Source organism: Rhinopithecus roxellana, chromosome 10 (genome assembly GCF_007565055.1).
Source record: "Rhinopithecus roxellana isolate Shanxi Qingling chromosome 10, ASM756505v1, whole genome shotgun sequence".
NCBI classification, from domain to species: Eukaryota; Metazoa; Chordata; class Mammalia; order Primates; family Cercopithecidae; genus Rhinopithecus; species Rhinopithecus roxellana.
Window position 1 is genome coordinate 83,566,601 of NC_044558.1, and position 15,659 is coordinate 83,582,259.

The following is a 15,659-nucleotide window of genomic DNA, read 5'->3' on the forward strand; positions in this document are numbered from 1 at the left end:
TCTCTGGATCTCGCCCACTGTGGTATCAGAGCCCCACGGAGGGGAGGGTTCTGAGGCTGGCCCCACTCCAGCACCCTGGGAAATAAGCCTGCCTGTTTCTGGGACTGTCAGCAGCAGTGTGGAAACACCCTGGCTGGCAGGACCTGCCTCCTCTTTTAGGGAGAGTATCTGGGGAAGAGGCCACCATCAGCCCAGAGCAGGTACAAAGTAATGCCAGGTGACCCAAAGGTCACTCATTTGCGCCAGCTGCAGGCCCCCTGGGGCAGCCTTTCTCAAAGTGTACTCCGCCGACCTCCAGCACAAACGTGCAGGAGGAGTTAGGAGGGAAGACCCGGTAGAAAGGAGGGAGGATGGGGGGTGGGGATGCTTTTTGTGCCATTCCTTTTTTTTTTTTTTTTTTTTGAGACAGAATCTCGCTCTGTCAGTGCAGTGGTGCGACCATGGCTCATTGCAACCTTCAACTCCCGGATTCAAGCGATTATTTTGCCTCAGCCTCCCACATAGCTGGAGCTAGAGGCGCACGCCACCACACCAGGCTAATTTTTGTATTTTTAGTGGAGACGGGTTTCACCAATATTTTGGCCAGGCTGGTCTCGAACTCCTGACCTCATGATCTGCTGCCTCAGCCTCCCAACGTCCTGGGATTATAGGCATGAGCCACCATGCCTGGTCATTCCATTTTTTTTTTCTTTTTTTGAGACACAGTCTCGCTCTATCACCCAGGCTGGAGTGCAGTGGCCGGATCTCAGCTCACTGCAAGCTCCGCCTCCCGGGTTCACGCCATTCTCCTGCCTCAGCCTCCCGAGTAGCCGGGACTACAGGCGCCCGCCACCTCGCCCGGCTAGTTTTTTGCATTTTTAGTAGAGACGGGGTTTCACCGTGTTAGCCAGGATGGTCTCGATCTCCTGACCTTGTGATCCGCCTGCCTCGGCCTCCCAAAGTGCTGGGATTACAGGCGTGAGCCACCGCGCCCGGACCTTTTTTTTTTTTTTTTTTTTAACAAAAGGCTGTAGACATGGAAGGGCAGTTCCCAAGGTCCTGGTGGGATTCACATGAAGTCAGAAATCATGTTAGAAACAACCTGGGCTCAACGGTAGGAGACTCGTTAAATCAATCATGGTACATTCACTCAGTGAAATCCGATGCAACAGTTACAGAGAGTAAGGTGGCTCTTCACAGACTAACATGGGGTGATCTGCAAAATACTAACACATTAAAATATGTCAATATTGCCTATACATATATAAGAAAGATGCAGGATATGTGAGCCCCACCAAGCAAAGGATGTGTGTGTGTATGCACATGTGTGCGCGCCTGTGTGTGTGTGCATGCGTTTATTTACATGTATGTTTGCGAGCGAAGGCTCCCTTTAGAAAAATAAACAAAACCTGGCAATACTGGGCGCCTCCAGGGGTGAGAACTGGGGTGGGGATGGGGGGTGCAGGCAGGGATGAGAGGCAGATTTTAAAAAGATATGCAGTAAAAGAGTAACATCTGAAGATACACAAATCCAAACAGACAAAAGGTGGATTGGTGGTTGCCAGGGGCAGGCGAGGGGAATGGGGAGTGATTGCTAACGGGTGTGAGTTCCTTTTTGGGGGTGATGAAAATGTTCTGGAATTACAGTGGTGACAGTTGCACAACTCTGTGAATATATTAACTGAACTGAATACTTTAAAAGAGTGACTGGTGGCCGGGCATGGTGGCTCACGCCTGTAATCCCAGCACTTTGGGAGGCTCAGGCAGGAAGATGGCTTGAGGCCAGGAGTTTGAGACCAGCCTGAGCAACATAGCCAGACCCTGTCTCTATTAAATAAATAAATAAATAAGCCAGGTGTGCGGCTGGGTGTGGTGGCCCACGCCTGTAATCCCGGCACTTTGGGAGGTGGGCAGATCATGATGTTAAGAGCTCGAGACCAGCCTGGCCAACATGGTGAAACCCCGTCTCTACTGAAAATACAAAAATGAGCTGGGCGTGGAGGCGTGCACCTGTAGTCCTAGCTACTTGGGAGGCTGAAGTAGGAGCATTGCTTGAACTCAAGAGGGGGAGGTTGCAGTGAGCCAAAATTGTGCCACTGCACTCCAGCCTGGCAACAGAGTGAGACTGCATCTCAAAAAATAAATGACTAAATAAATAAAAATAATAAATAAATTAGCCAGGTGTGCATGCCTGCAGTCCCAGCTACTCAGGAGGCAGAGATAGAAGGATTGCTTGAGCCCAGTGGGTCGAGGCTGCAGTGAGTTATGATCCTGCCATTGCACTCCAGACTGGGCACAGAGACCCTGTCTCTTTAAAAAAAAAAAAAAAAAAAAAAAAAAGTGACTTCTATATGTAAATTGTCTTAATTAAAAAACTGTTTTGAATTTGAATTTTGTAACATGCTTTACCTATTTAAAAGGACAGAATTTTCAAAAGTTCTAAAGTAACAGATGGATATAACCAGATACTGAGTGTTTAAAACAATAAAAAGCTCTCCCTCCACACGGCAGATTCCCAGCCCCAACCTGCAGAGACTTAGCGACCTGGTGTGGGGCCCAGGAATCTGCATCTTCTCAAGGTGCTCAGCCAGGCTGAGAACCATCGCCCTGGAGGGAAAGGGGTGGGGGAGTGGCACATGGCACATCCTGGTTCATAGATGAAAAGGGAATTTGCATTTCTCGGCACCGTCTGCACAGCCGGCACAGTGCTCAGTATTCTCCGTGGTGATATATTGCTTTTGCTCTGTTGCAGAAACCGCGAGTTGGATGTTACTGCTCCATTACACAAAAGAGGGGACTAAGGCCCAGCAAGGTGGGGTCACCTGCCCAACATCACAGGTTAATTGGGGCTGGTCTGTCTGCCTCCAAATCCAACGGTCCCTTGAAGCCTAGAGCTGCCAGGTCCTTCCTGATGGCCCAGAGCTTACATTTTCCCCTTGATCATATTCCATTTGGCACTTCCCTGATATCTGTTTCATGCTATTCTATAATTATCTTCCCCCAACGAGATTAGAAATTCCTTGAGAGCAGGGACCACATCTTCTCAAATGCAACCGGGGTTTCTACACCTAATGGCGGGCAAGGCACAGACATGGGCTGGAGCCAGGAGCTGCCTTCAAGGGGCCTGCCCTGCTCTTCCCTGGGAGATGCGGAGAGAGACTAAGGCTCAGTCCCTTTGGGGAAAGCAGCTCTGGTGGTTCTAGCCCAGGCTAGAACCAGGAGGGACAACAAAGGCCCAAGTTCAGGGATGAGCATGTGATCACGGGGTGAAGAATGGAGCCACAACCCTGCTCAGAGACCCAAGACTTGCAGGGCAGGTAACTGAAGATGGGGGGAGAAACTTAGCCCCTGTCTTTTTGGAGGAAGCTGGAACCCCACACACTTCCCCCACCCCAAATCTACCAATCATGACCTCATGTCACTCCCAGGAGTAGCTACAGCCATGTGGGTTAGTCTGTGCCATCTTCCCGGGTAGAAGGACTGAGTTTGAGTAAACAGGGAAGGCAGTCCAGGCAGTGGGGAACAGCCCAGACAAAGGCCTATGGGGGAGACTGTTTTGATTTGGGATGGAAATGAGAGGGATCTCTGGAGTTAACTGGCCTGGGAGCCACTAAGTTGGAGAGCCCTGTCTGCTCGGGGCAGTTGCCAGCCATCACAGGACAGCGCCTCGCGCTCCCTCTAGTGGTGGAAGTCGGGATGGCGCCACCCCTCCTGGAGCCCTCTTGGAGACCCCGCATCCCTGCACCAGGCTTTCCTAACCCCAGGAAGGGGGGCCCTGTCACCACCAGCTCCACTCACCAGAAGCTTCTCCAAGCGCAGAGAGAACATACGCTTTGGAGTCAGACAGACCTGGGCTCCATTCACAGCTCTGAGGTGAGCTGTGTGACTCTAGGCAAGTGGCTTCACCTCTCTGAGCCTGTGTCCTCCCTTGTACAGAGGAGAGTTAAAAACATCAACTCCACAGGCTGAGTAGGAAAAATAACAGAGATGCCGCATGTGAGGCATCAGCCCAGGGCCTGGCAGATGGTCAGAGGCTCAGGAACAGAACCACAAAGGTGGGGAGAACGTGCCTATCTGTGGGTGCCACCACACCTGCCCCAAAACACAGTGCCAAGCCCTGGGGAGGGCGCTCAGCCCAGAAGACACAACTTGCAGGTCAGGCGCAGTGGTTCACACTTTAACTCCAGCATTTTGGGAGGCCCAGGCAGGTGGATCACCTGCGGTCAGGAGTTCGAGACCAGCCTGGCCAACACGGTAAAACTCCATTCTACTAAAAATACAAAAAATTGGCCCATGTGGTGGTGCGCACCTGTAATCACAGCTACTTGGGAGGCTAAGGCTGAAGAATCTCCTGAACCCACGAGGCAGAGGATGCAGTGAGTTAAGATCACACCACTGCACTCCAGCCTGGGCAACAGAGTGAGACTCTGTATCAAAAAAAAAAAAAAAAAAAAGGCCAGGCGCGGTGGCTCAAGCCTGTAATCGCAGCACTTTGGGAGGCCGAGACGGGTGGATCACAAGGTCAGGAGATCGAGACCATCCTGGCTAACACGGTGAAACCCCATCTCTACTAAAAAGTACAAAAAACTAGCCGGGCGAGGTGGCGGGCGCCTGTAGTCCCAGCTACTCGGGAGGCTGAGGCAGGAGAATGGCATAAACCCAGGAGGCGGAGCTTGCAGTGAGCTGAGATCCGGCCACTGCACTCCAGCCTGGGCGACAGAGCGAGACTCCGTCTCAAAAAAAAAAAAAAAAAAAAAAAAAAAAAAAGAAGAAGAGGAAGGAAGAGGAAGGAAGAAGAAGAAGAAGACACATCTTACAGGATGCCCCCCACCCCCACTGCTCTGAGGGCCAGACTCTGGGGCTGGAGTAGGAGAGGCGGGGACTGGTCCAGCAGCCTCCCCAAGTCTAAGCTGGGTCCTTCTAATCCCAGGGGCTCTTGGTCCCAGAGCCCCAGCACGGTGGGTAGCAGCGAACAACCTCCGTCCCCGTGGTGGGAGGAGCACGAATGGGCGGCCCACCCCAGGGACCAGCCCTCCATACTCACATCGTCAACCTTGGGCTCCGTCACAGGGACCCATTTGTAGATTCGTAGGGATGTGTCACCAACGGTCACCCATTTCTTCTCCCTGAGGAGGACGAGGAAGAGCCTGTTACTGCGGACTCTTCATCCCTGGGGGACACAGGCCACGCTCCCCTGGGGCTGAGAGCAAGCTCCAGATCACACAGATGAGGGTTTGAATCCCAGCTTGACCCTCGCTAGCAGGAGCCCCCGGGCAGGCCACATCACCCATCTAAGCCTGGTTTCTCCACCCCGTTACACCACACAGCGTGGCTGCCCTCTCCAGGCTGTCGCCAAAAGGGCTGAGGGTGGGGCTGCCATTACAAGGACTCCTATGGGTGGCGGGAGTCAGGCCCAGGTTCCCCCTGTGTCACTGCCAATGCCACTCAGCCAGTGAACTGGGCCACCCGCACCCTTCTGGGCAGCAGAGAGGCCTCCAGGCCAGGAGGCCGATTCCTCCCGTCGGAGGTGGAGTCGTCACCAAGGACACCCCGGGGCTCCTCCTGCCCTCTGGGCAATGCGTCTGAGGTCAGGGAGGCAGAAGCAGGCAAGCTGGGGAGCTGCCCACACTGCCGGAAGAACGCCCTTCGAGGCGGCCAAGGAGAGCCAGGGAGTGGTGACTTCAGCCTGAAAGGAGGTTACACGGCCTGAATCTGTGGGTGGCAGCCGGGTGGGAGGGGACCTGCACCCCTGATTTGGGGCTCCTAGAGACCCTGCCTGCAAGGTCGCCCCAGCTGCATTATAAACGCCTGAAGGACCAAGTCCAGACCCCCCACTATGAGAGGCAGGTTTATGGATGAGGAGAAACTTACAATCCACAGAAGCAAACAGGACCAGTTTTCATTGGAGATAACAATGACCACCCTCTCCTCCACCCCACCACTCTGCTCCGAGCCACTGTCATTGTTCCGATTATTGCTATAGCCAGCCACCTCCTGTCCTTGACTCCCTGCACTCCACTTGTCCCTTACAGCCCGAAAGGCCCAGCAGCCACACCCCTGAGGGGACTGAGGCTCAGGAGAGCCCCCAGAAGCAGGGCTGGGGTTGGAACCGAGGCTTCTAAATCGAGGCTCTGCCAGATAGGAGATGTGTGAGGCCACCAAGGAGCCACTGATGGCTCAGCTAGGAGGCTGGCAGATTTAAGGGCCCCAGCAGGGTCTGTTGGGGCAGGCACACCCATGGTACAGGCGACACAGCTGCCCAAGTCCTCAGCAATTTTGGTGACAAAAGTTCCCAGAACCAAGAATTCTCTGTGGCATGAGCACCTCTGTCCGTGAGCTGCCTGGCACCTTTTCTGGACTCTGCCCAAACTCAGCCTTAGGTCACCCCCTTGTGGGGCACACGGCCCTCACATGCTGGTGTGACAGGTTACAGGACTCCTACCCTGTCACCACGAGGGTTGCGGGATGACAGAGCATACTCAAAGCCAGCCAGCGGAAACCACAGACACCCCACCCCCAAAAACTCTGCCTGCTCGGGTCCCATGTGTTCCCTCAGAGGACACTACGGCCTGGCTTTTCTTATTATACCCAATGGCCATTCCTAGTGCCTTTTATGTACTAAGTACTGTGCCGGCTCGTCTGGCAGGAAATGGCAACTTCCCCATTTGACAGATAAAGAAACTGAGGCACAGGGCGGTGAAGGTGAACTCATTCTCCCAGAGCCAGCACTCAAACCCTTCACCCAGCACAGCTGTTGAGATCAGCCTCTCCGCCCCGCCTCCTTGCACCTTTTCACCCAGAAACGATGCAGGAAAGACGGGTGTCTTAAGTCTACTGGCCAGTCTCCTGCCTCCTGTGGGCAGAGCAGTGCCCACCTTTCCCCTCCTCCATTCTGAGCCATCAGAAGGTGTCCAGAAGAGACAGGGTGCTCCTGGGAAGAACCTCAGTTGTTAGAGCAACCATCACAATAGCCATTGTGTGCCCAGGCTGTTACATGCCAGGCTCCACGCCAAGCACTTTACTTACACACCCTCTCTCCCTGGGATTCCCAACAGGCTACAAGAGGGGGACGATTGTCACCCTTTTTACAGATGCAGAAACAGGATGCCCAGAGAGGTTACACCACTGGCTTGGGGTCTCACAGATAGGAAGTGGCAGAAGAGAATTAGATTTGGGCTTGGACCCCAGACACCACCTCCTGCTATTCTGTTTCCCATGAAAACCAAGAATCATTCTAAAGGAGCGCCAAGGTAACAGAAGCTGGAGGAAGAATGACAAATTGCCAGGACGCCATGCAGATTGGCCAAAGCCATTCATGACTCATGAGCCCTGGACCAGCTTCCCAGTAAATCAACCCATTCAAGGTTTGATTGTGTTTGGGGGGAAAAAGAAAAAGTAATTGACTTGTAACATACAGGACACCTTTCAGGGCAGAAAGTGTGCCAGAGATCTGGGCTTTGTGGCCGCAAATCAGCCAAGATGCAAGTTTGCAGCTGCTTCCAAGTGAAGCTCAAGACCACCACAGGCTACAAGCTGAATACAGCCAGGCTTTCGTGCCTCTCTTTGCCCCAACTGGCAACCTCTTCACCGAGTTCTTAAGTTACCTCAGCGATGAGAAACTGTATTTCTAGGTGTGGACATTGAGGGGGCTTTGGGACAGAGGCAAGAACATTAAGAACTCTACCTCTGGGCTGGACCTATGCTCAGCCAAGCAGCCACCCGGAGAGGCCATGGAGCTCAAGTTTAAGGCACCAAGTGAGCACCCAGGAGGACACAGGATTCCCCAGACACATTGGGAGGGCACACGGGTTCAGCAGAGTAGCTGAGGTTTCCCACAATTGCCCCCCAAAACCATCACCACAGAACACATAGCCCTTCCCAAAAAGGGGCATTGCTCCCCTCCACCAATGAGGGTATTAAGCTATGCTCATCACGTTCTTATTTTTTCATTTTTTTAAATTTTTTGAGACAGACTCTTACTCTGGGGCCCAGGCTGGAGTGCAGTGGTGCAATCTTGGCTCACTGCAATCTCTGCCTCTCGGGTTCAAGCGATTCTCCTGCCTCAGCCTCCTGAGTAGCTGGGACTACAAGCAAGTACCACCATGCCCGGCTAATTTTTATATTTTTAGTAGAGATGGGTTTCACCATGTTAGCCAGGCTGACTGACCTCAGGTGACCCACCCACCTCGGCCTCCCAAAGTGCTGGAATTACAGGTATAAGCCACCGCGCCCAGCCAATTTTTTATTTTTTTGAGATAGGGTCTCCCTCTGTTGCCCAGGGTGGAGTGCGGTGGTGCGATCACTGCTCACCGCAGCCTCGACCTCCTGGGCTCAAGTGATCTTCCTGCCTTGGCCTCCCAAAATGCTGGGATTACAGGTGTGAGCCACCACGCCTGAGCCCCACTTTATATTTAGGGTGGCAAACAACTGTTCAACAGGCGTGTTTTATTTAGCCTACACAATACTTTAAAAATGTTAAATCTGCTGCCAAAGTTCAAAAAAAAAAAAAAAAAAAAAAAAGCCTTCACATAAGATTCCAGACTTCTGGCTACTCTTGAAAACATGAAGGCCGGGCGCGGTGGCTCAAGCCTGTAATCCCAGCACTTTGGGAGGCCGAGACGGGCGGATCACGAGGTCAGGAGATCGAGACCATCCTGGCTAACACGGTGAAACCCCGTCTCTACTAAAAAATACAAAAAACTAGCCAGGCGAGGTGGCGGGCGCCTGTAGTCCCAGCTACTCGGGAGGCTGAGGCAGGAGAATGGCGTAAACCCGGGAGGCGGAGCTTGCAGTGAGCTGAGATCCGGCCACTGTACTCCAGCCTGGGCGACAGAGCGAGACTCCGCCTCAAACAAAAAAAAAAAAAAAAAAAAAAAAAAAAAAAAAAAGAAAACATGACCCGGGCCCACATGCCCTGGGGAGCGACAGCTTGCCCCAGATGGGCTCTCTGGCCCCCTCGGATACCCTCACTCTCGACACCTGTAGGCACTAGGTCTAGAAATCACCACAACCCCTAGGTTGCAGCCCAGCTTGCTGCAAAGCTGGCCCTGGCTGTGCCCTGCGCCTCCTGTCTTGGGGGCCCCGTCACCTTACCCTGACTTCAGCACCTCTCTTCCCATTACACTTGGGTTCCTGGGAGGAAAGGACAAAAATGAGTTCCCAGCAGTAGGAATATAGCCTCAAATGCTCCTCCCCAGCACGGACTCCTATATAAACTACAAGAATCCATCCCAGATTCTCCAGGCTAAGGCCAATTTTGAATATTCTCCTGTGTCCAGGTCCAAGGGCTAGCCAACAAGACCATCTTAGGCTTACCCACTGCCCAAGAGGACCCTGCTGACTCCCTCCAGGGGAGCTCTAATCCCTGTCCTTGTACTCACTTCTCGGGGCTAGTCCCTGTCACCTCAGGAGGCCTGGCCCATGGCTGGCTTCACCCTAGCGAGGCCCACGTCTGCCTGACCTGCCACGTGCCTAGAAGGAAGGTCTCCATGATGAAACCTCCGGAGGAGCTGAGGTAAGGGAGGCCTCAGGCCCAAACCTCTGCCTCTCCTGGGACAGATGGGAGGTCTTCAGGCACAGACCTTTCTCAGTCCTCACAGCAAGTCATTGAGGGAACCCTCAGACCAGGCTGAGGGGTCCTGGGCCTAAGCCTAAGCCTACTTTGTTTGCTTGTTTTGTTTTTGGAGACAAGCCTGTCACCCAGGCTGGAGTGCAGTGGCATGATCGCAGCTCAACGCAGCCTCAACCTCTTGGGCTCAAGTGATCCTCCAGGCTTAGCCTCTTGAGTAGCTGGGATTACAGATGAGGGTCACCATGCCTAATTTTTTCTTTTTTCTTTTTTTTTTTTTTGAGATGGAGTCTCGCTCTGTTGCCCAGGCTGGAGTGCAGTGGTGCGATCTCAGCTCACTGCAGGCTCTGCCTTGTGGGCTCATGCCATCCTCCTGCCTCAGCCTCCCGAGTAGCTGGGACTACAGGTGCCTGCCACCATGCCTGGCTAATTTTTTGTATTTTTGGTAGAGACGGGGTTTCACCGTGTTAGCCAGGATGGTCTCGATCTCCTGACCTCATAATCCTCCCGCCTCGGACTCCCAAAGTGCTGGGATTACAGGCGTGAGTCACCGCGCCCAACCTTTTCTTTTTTTTGAGATGAGTCTCGCTCTGTCGCACAGGCTGGAGTGCAGTGGCGCGATCTCGGCTCCCTGTAACCTCTGCCTCCCAGGTTTAAGCAATTTTCCTGCCTCAGCCTCCAGAGTAAGTGGGATTACAGGCATGCAGCACCACAGCCAGCTAATTTTTTGTATTTTTAGTAGAGAGAGGGTTTCACCATGTTGGCCAGGCTGGTTTCGAACCCCTGACTTCAGGTGATCTGCCTGCCTCGGCCTCCCAAAGTGCTGGGATTACAGGCATGAGCCAGTGCGCCCATCCTAATTTTTCTTTTGTTTTTTTCTTCTTCTTTTTTTTTGAAACGGAGTCTCGCTCTGTCGCCCAGGCTGGAGTGCAGTGGTGCGATCTCAGCTCACTGCAAGCTCCGCCTCCCGGGTTCACACCATTCTCCTGCCTCAGCCTCCCGAGTAGCTGGGACTACAGGCGCCCACCACCACATCTGGCTAATTTTTTTGTATTTTTTTAGTAGAAATGGGGTTTCACTGTGTTTGCCAGGATGATCTCGATCTCCTGACCTCGTGATCCGCCTGCCTCAGCCTCCCAAAGTGCTGGGATTACAGGCGTGAGCCACCGCCCCTGGCTTTTTTTTTTTTTTTTAAGATATGGAATCTCACTATGTTACCCAGGCTGGTCTTGAACTCCTGAGCTCAAGAAATCCTCCTGTCTCAGCCTCCAAAGTGCTGGGATTACAGGCATGAGCCACTGTGGCGGGCCTCCAAGCCTCTGCTGCAGCCCAAGCTTTCATCTCCCACCATTGCCCTGGACCCCTTCTCTCCTCCACCAGCACAGGGCCTCCAAACCCTGGCCCAGTTTCCCAAAAAGAGGCCTGCCATTTTGTTTTCCCTTCAGCCATCTTCTGGTCACCTCACACTCCACTGGCCTGCCTTGCTGAAACAGCCCACAAAGAGAAGAGGAGACAGCCTGCCCCAAATGAGAGGGAGGCCACAGCTTTTCCGGGGGTGGGGGAAGCGTCAGGGGACAGTGGGTAATTTTGGGGGTCACTAGGGCTGAGGAGAAACCCACCCAAGGCTCATGGGGCCGAATGATCTGCCAGACACTCCACCTTCCCTCTGGGTAAAATACAGGATGCCCTGTTAAATTTGCATTTCAGATAAATAGATAATTTTTTAGTATAAGTGTGTCCCAAATATTGCATGAGACATACTCAAAAACATTTATTTTTAATTCTTTCACTGTTTATCTGAAATTCGAATTTAACTGGGTGTGCTGTATTTTTATCTGGTTAAACCTGGCAACCCCACCTCCCCACCAGTGGTGAAATGCATGGTTGGTGGCCACACAATTAATAAACAACCCAAAGTCTCATGGGCTGAGTCAAAGACCCAATCCAAAGGCACGGGGAAGGTGGGATATGGCTTCTCAGGGGCCGGAGAAACCTGGGCAATAAGTCCAAGGCTTTCGCTTAGAAGGGGCCAAAAAAAAAAAAAAAATCTCAAAGCCAAGTTTCTACAAAGTCCACCTTATAACACGGACAACACTGAGCAACAGCTCCTCCTGCGCCCAGGGCGCGGTGCTCTTGGAGGCATGACCTCACTCGTCCTCAACAACCCGAGGGGACCTGGAAGCCAAGCAGAGAGCCCCGGGTCACCATGGTTAGAGAAGTGACAATGATATGCCCAAGGTCGCGGCAACGAAGTGAACTGGAAGCTGGACCATGAGATCCCAAAGCCTGAGGTCTTCAGAGGACACGATGTGTGGTTTCCCCAAACCCAGGGAGGCGCAGAGGCACAGCCTCACAAGCCCCAGCTACAGGCCTGGTCCCCGGCGGGGTCAGCGGGCTGGAAGGTCTCCAGGCCTGCCGCCCTGGGGCCGGCGGGGTGGGAAGCCCCATCTCTCCATCTGCCCTCCCGGCAGAGCAGCTGGCTGCTCTGCGGGAGCAGCTGTCAGGGTGCAGGAGCCTCTGTCCCGCCGGGAACCTGGGGTAGGAGGCCCCACCACGCCTCCTTGAGAAGAGAAAGGCGGCTTGCCGGCTGCTTCCCAACCTCCAGGTCGGCGGCAGAAGGGACCCAGACACAGACACCAGTTCTTTCTTTGCACAGGGGCTGAGGCAAGGAGGGGAGCAACTCCGGGCTTCCCGCGGGGAATCCCACAGTAGAGGGGGCTGCGGGTTGTTTTCCAGCGTGTGTGTTGGCCTGCAGCTGTTTCTGCCATTTTTAAATGGCTCCAGTCGGGCACCGGGCACCCTGCGTACCAGGGGAGCTCCCGAGACACCGACGACTTGGATCTCAACTTTGGAAAGCCTCTCCTTCTCACGGTTCTGAAAATTCTTTGTCCCACTGGAGCCAAACCCAGCCCACGGCCGGGCATCCGGCCATCGCAGCCAGCCCTTTCCATAGGAGGCCGGGGAGCACGTGGACTTTATTGATTTTCCTCTTGCCTTTTTTGTTGGGTTTGACTCAGAAAGGACAGCTAACTTGTGACACCGCCACACCGGAGGCTCGCCCTCAGTGGCTTTTAGAGACCGAAGCGCTACTCGAGAAACGACACCCCCAAACGTAAACATCCCCTGCCACCGGGCCTGCCCGGCTTCCAAGCTCGAAATAAAGCGTCGGGACGAGCCCGCGGGCGCTGACACTCGGGGCCAGAGTCGCCGCGGCTCCTCTCTCTCCCGGACCCCGGTGAAGGCGTGGGAAAAAAACAATAAAGTTGAAATCAGGGATCGGGGAGTTTTCAACAAGTCTGACCCAACCTGGCGATCTGCTCGCGCCTCGGGCCTGGCCCAGGGGCCGATTCCGAGCAGACCCCGACGAGGCCGCGGAAAGGTTCGATCCCCTTAATATCGACCGGGCCACGCCGGGGGGACGCTAAAGTGAACCCGAAAACCACGCGCGGCCGCCGCCGCGTCCCCCTCTCCCCCGTGCAGAGAACAAAAACAACGGCTCCCTCCGCAAAACAAACACGAGCTCCCGGTGTGGAGAGGCAGCCGCGGCCCAGGACCAACGGCTTCTGACCAAAAACATCCGCTGGCCCGAGCCCCCCTCCCGGGGCGCCGCGCAGAGTCGGGTGGAACGTGGGCGCCCCGCGTCCCTGGCCGCTGGCGCCCGGCGCTCGCCCCCATCTTTCCTGGTCGCCGAGAGCCCTCGCTCCAGGCAGCCCAAAGCGCTAAATTTAAACGGCTCGCGCTTTGCAAACTCCGCAGACTCGAGGGCGCCGGGCCCGGGAGGCGGGAGCAGGCGGCCCGGCGGGCCGGGGCCGGCGGAGGGCGGCGGGGCGCGGGCCGGGGCGCGCGGGGAGGAGACGGCGGCGGCGGCCCGCTCGGAGCCTGCACAATGGAGCTCGCGCTCTCCCCGCCGCCGCCGGCATCGCGGCCCCGGCGCGCGGGAAGCCGCTTTCATGTGACTTGCACAAAACGAAATGGCTTCTGGGGCCGGCCCCGAGCCCCCCTCCCGGGAGCCGAGCGCCGCCGCGGGGGCCGCCCCGCCGCTCCAGCCGCCCGACCCCGGCGCCCGCCGCCTCCGGGCCGCCGCCACCGCCGCGCCAGGTGGGCGACAGGCACGAGCGCACCTGGGCAGCGGCCGCGGCCCCCGCCTGGCGCAGGTGACCCGGCTCGCGCGCCGCCCGCCCTCGCCAAGTCCCGGGGCCCGCGGCGGGGCCGGGCCAGGGCAGGCGGCCGGGGCGCTGCGCCCCGCGGCTTTCCGGAGCCGCGCTCGGGCTCGGGTTGGCCCGGGAGGCGGCGGGCGGCGGGCGCCTCCGCTTACCATTTGCGCACTTTCTCGATCGCCGCCATGACCCTCTTGATATCATCTTTGGCCCGGCTCCTGGTCTCGGCTCGAACCGACCTGCCCGACATGGTTCCGGCGGGGAGACGGAGGCTGGGGAGCGCGCCCGCCGGGTCCTGCTCGCGCTCCGCGGCGGCCACACTCGCGCCCGCCCGCCGCTCACTCACTCGCGCACAGACACTCGCACTCTCACACGCACACACTCACACACACACATACACACACACACACACACACACACACACACACACACAAAGCCCGGGGCCGCCGCGCGCCCGGCCCAGTGCGCAAGCGCCGGGCGGCAGCTGCACCGAGCAGGGGGAGCCGCGCCGCCGCCGCCGCCGCCGGCAGTGCGGCCTCTGGGCGCCGCGGCCACCGGGCAGCGCCACCAGGCCTCCTGCGCCCCCAGAGGGGACGCCGCGGACGCCCTCCCGGGGAGGTGCCGAAGGGCGCATGGCGACCCCCGGCTCCGGGCGCGCGGCGGGGGCGGGCGTGCGGACGTGCGCGCGGACCCTTCCTCGGAGGCCGCAGGTGCCGAGGGGTCTACAGGAGACAGCCGGTCTGCGGGGCGGGGGTGCGCGTTCCCCGGGAGCCAGCCCAGCTGCCCCTGCCCTGCCCCCGGAGCGCGGCGGCGGGTGCAGTAGTGCAAGTTTCTTGCGGGTCTCTTGACTTCTCCGAGTTGAAGGCGCCGGTTCCGGACGCGAGGTGCTCTTGGAAAGAGTTGGGCATCGCGCATCTCTGCTGGCCCGCGGCCCTGTTCAAATGCGAGCTAGGACGTCGCCTGCCCCAGGCTTTCTCCTTTTGGAAAACTGGGGTTGTAGGAAGGTGCCTGGGGCCAGGCAGACTACCAGAGACTCTCGACTTTGCGTACTAAAGAGTTTTCTGCTCAGCAAAAGCTGAATGATGATCAGCATCGTAACAGGGACTCTTCCTCCCGCCCCCGTCCCCCTAGAAGTTCCCTTGTCATAAACAAGGCGAGAGGGTCTTCGCTGAGCTTCACCAGAGGATCACGATTTCACCTTAAGCCACTCCTGACTTCAGTACCAGACTGAGACCAGGCGCTGCTACTGCCCAAATGGCCCTAGAGGGTACTAGGGGCTGGTCCCATCTACAAGGAGGGCTTTTGAGGCCTCCGAACAGAGCCCTGGGGAGGAATCGGCGATAATCAGGGTAACCTGGGTGCCACTTCTTGGTGTTCAGCTGTGGAACCGGCTGGACCAGAGCTAATGCGCTCCCAGAATGAAGTGGGAGACCGAGAGTGGCCCAAATGTCAGCGCCCCGGGCCTGGAGATGAGAGCCCGACAGCAGCCATTTCACAGCTGGGGAAACTGAGTCCCGGGAAAGTTCAAGGTTGAGCCTTAAGCTGTCACTCATTCTAGACGTTTCCCCTGAGGGTTTGGTCTTTGGGGAAAACGCTACTGAGGAAATGGAGAGACCGCAGGCCTTTTCCTAGGCATTTCTTTTTACTATTCTGAAACGCAAACTCCTGACGTGAAAAATGAAGAAAAGAACAAATACCAGCCGGGTGCGGTGGCTCATGCCTGTAATCCCAGCGCTTTGGGAGGCCGAGGCGGGCGGATCACTTGAGGTTAGGAGTTCGATACCAGCCTGGCCAACATGGTGGGTGAAACCCCGTCTCTACTAAAAATACAAAAATTAGCCGGGCGCAGTGGTGGGCACCTGTAATCCCAGCTACTCAGGAGGCTGAGGCAGGAGACTCGCTTGAACCTGGGAGACGGAGGTTGCAGTGAGCGGAGATCGAGCCACTGCACTCCA

The 15,659-nt window shown here is 56.2% G+C and overlaps 1 protein-coding gene across 4 annotated transcripts in view; it reads right to left on the reverse strand.

Moving 5' to 3' along the window:
* BCL7A (BAF chromatin remodeling complex subunit BCL7A) overlaps positions 1 to 15,005 on the reverse strand; it is a 42,212-nt gene extending 27,207 nt beyond the window's left edge. The window contains exons 1-2 of one of the 4 annotated variants that reach the window (XM_030939634.1): positions 13,863 to 15,005; positions 5,024 to 5,105 (exon numbers count right to left, since the gene is read on the reverse strand). In XM_030939634.1, the coding sequence (XP_030795494.1) occupies positions 5,024 to 5,105; positions 13,863 to 13,954 (174 nt within the window). In that variant the 5' untranslated portion in view covers positions 13,955 to 15,005. The remainder of the gene's footprint in view (positions 1 to 5,023; positions 5,106 to 13,862) is intronic. The other 3 variants (XM_030939635.1, XM_030939637.1, XM_030939636.1) reach the window with 3 other exon arrangements.
* Between the last annotated feature and the right edge of the window lie 654 nt (positions 15,006 to 15,659).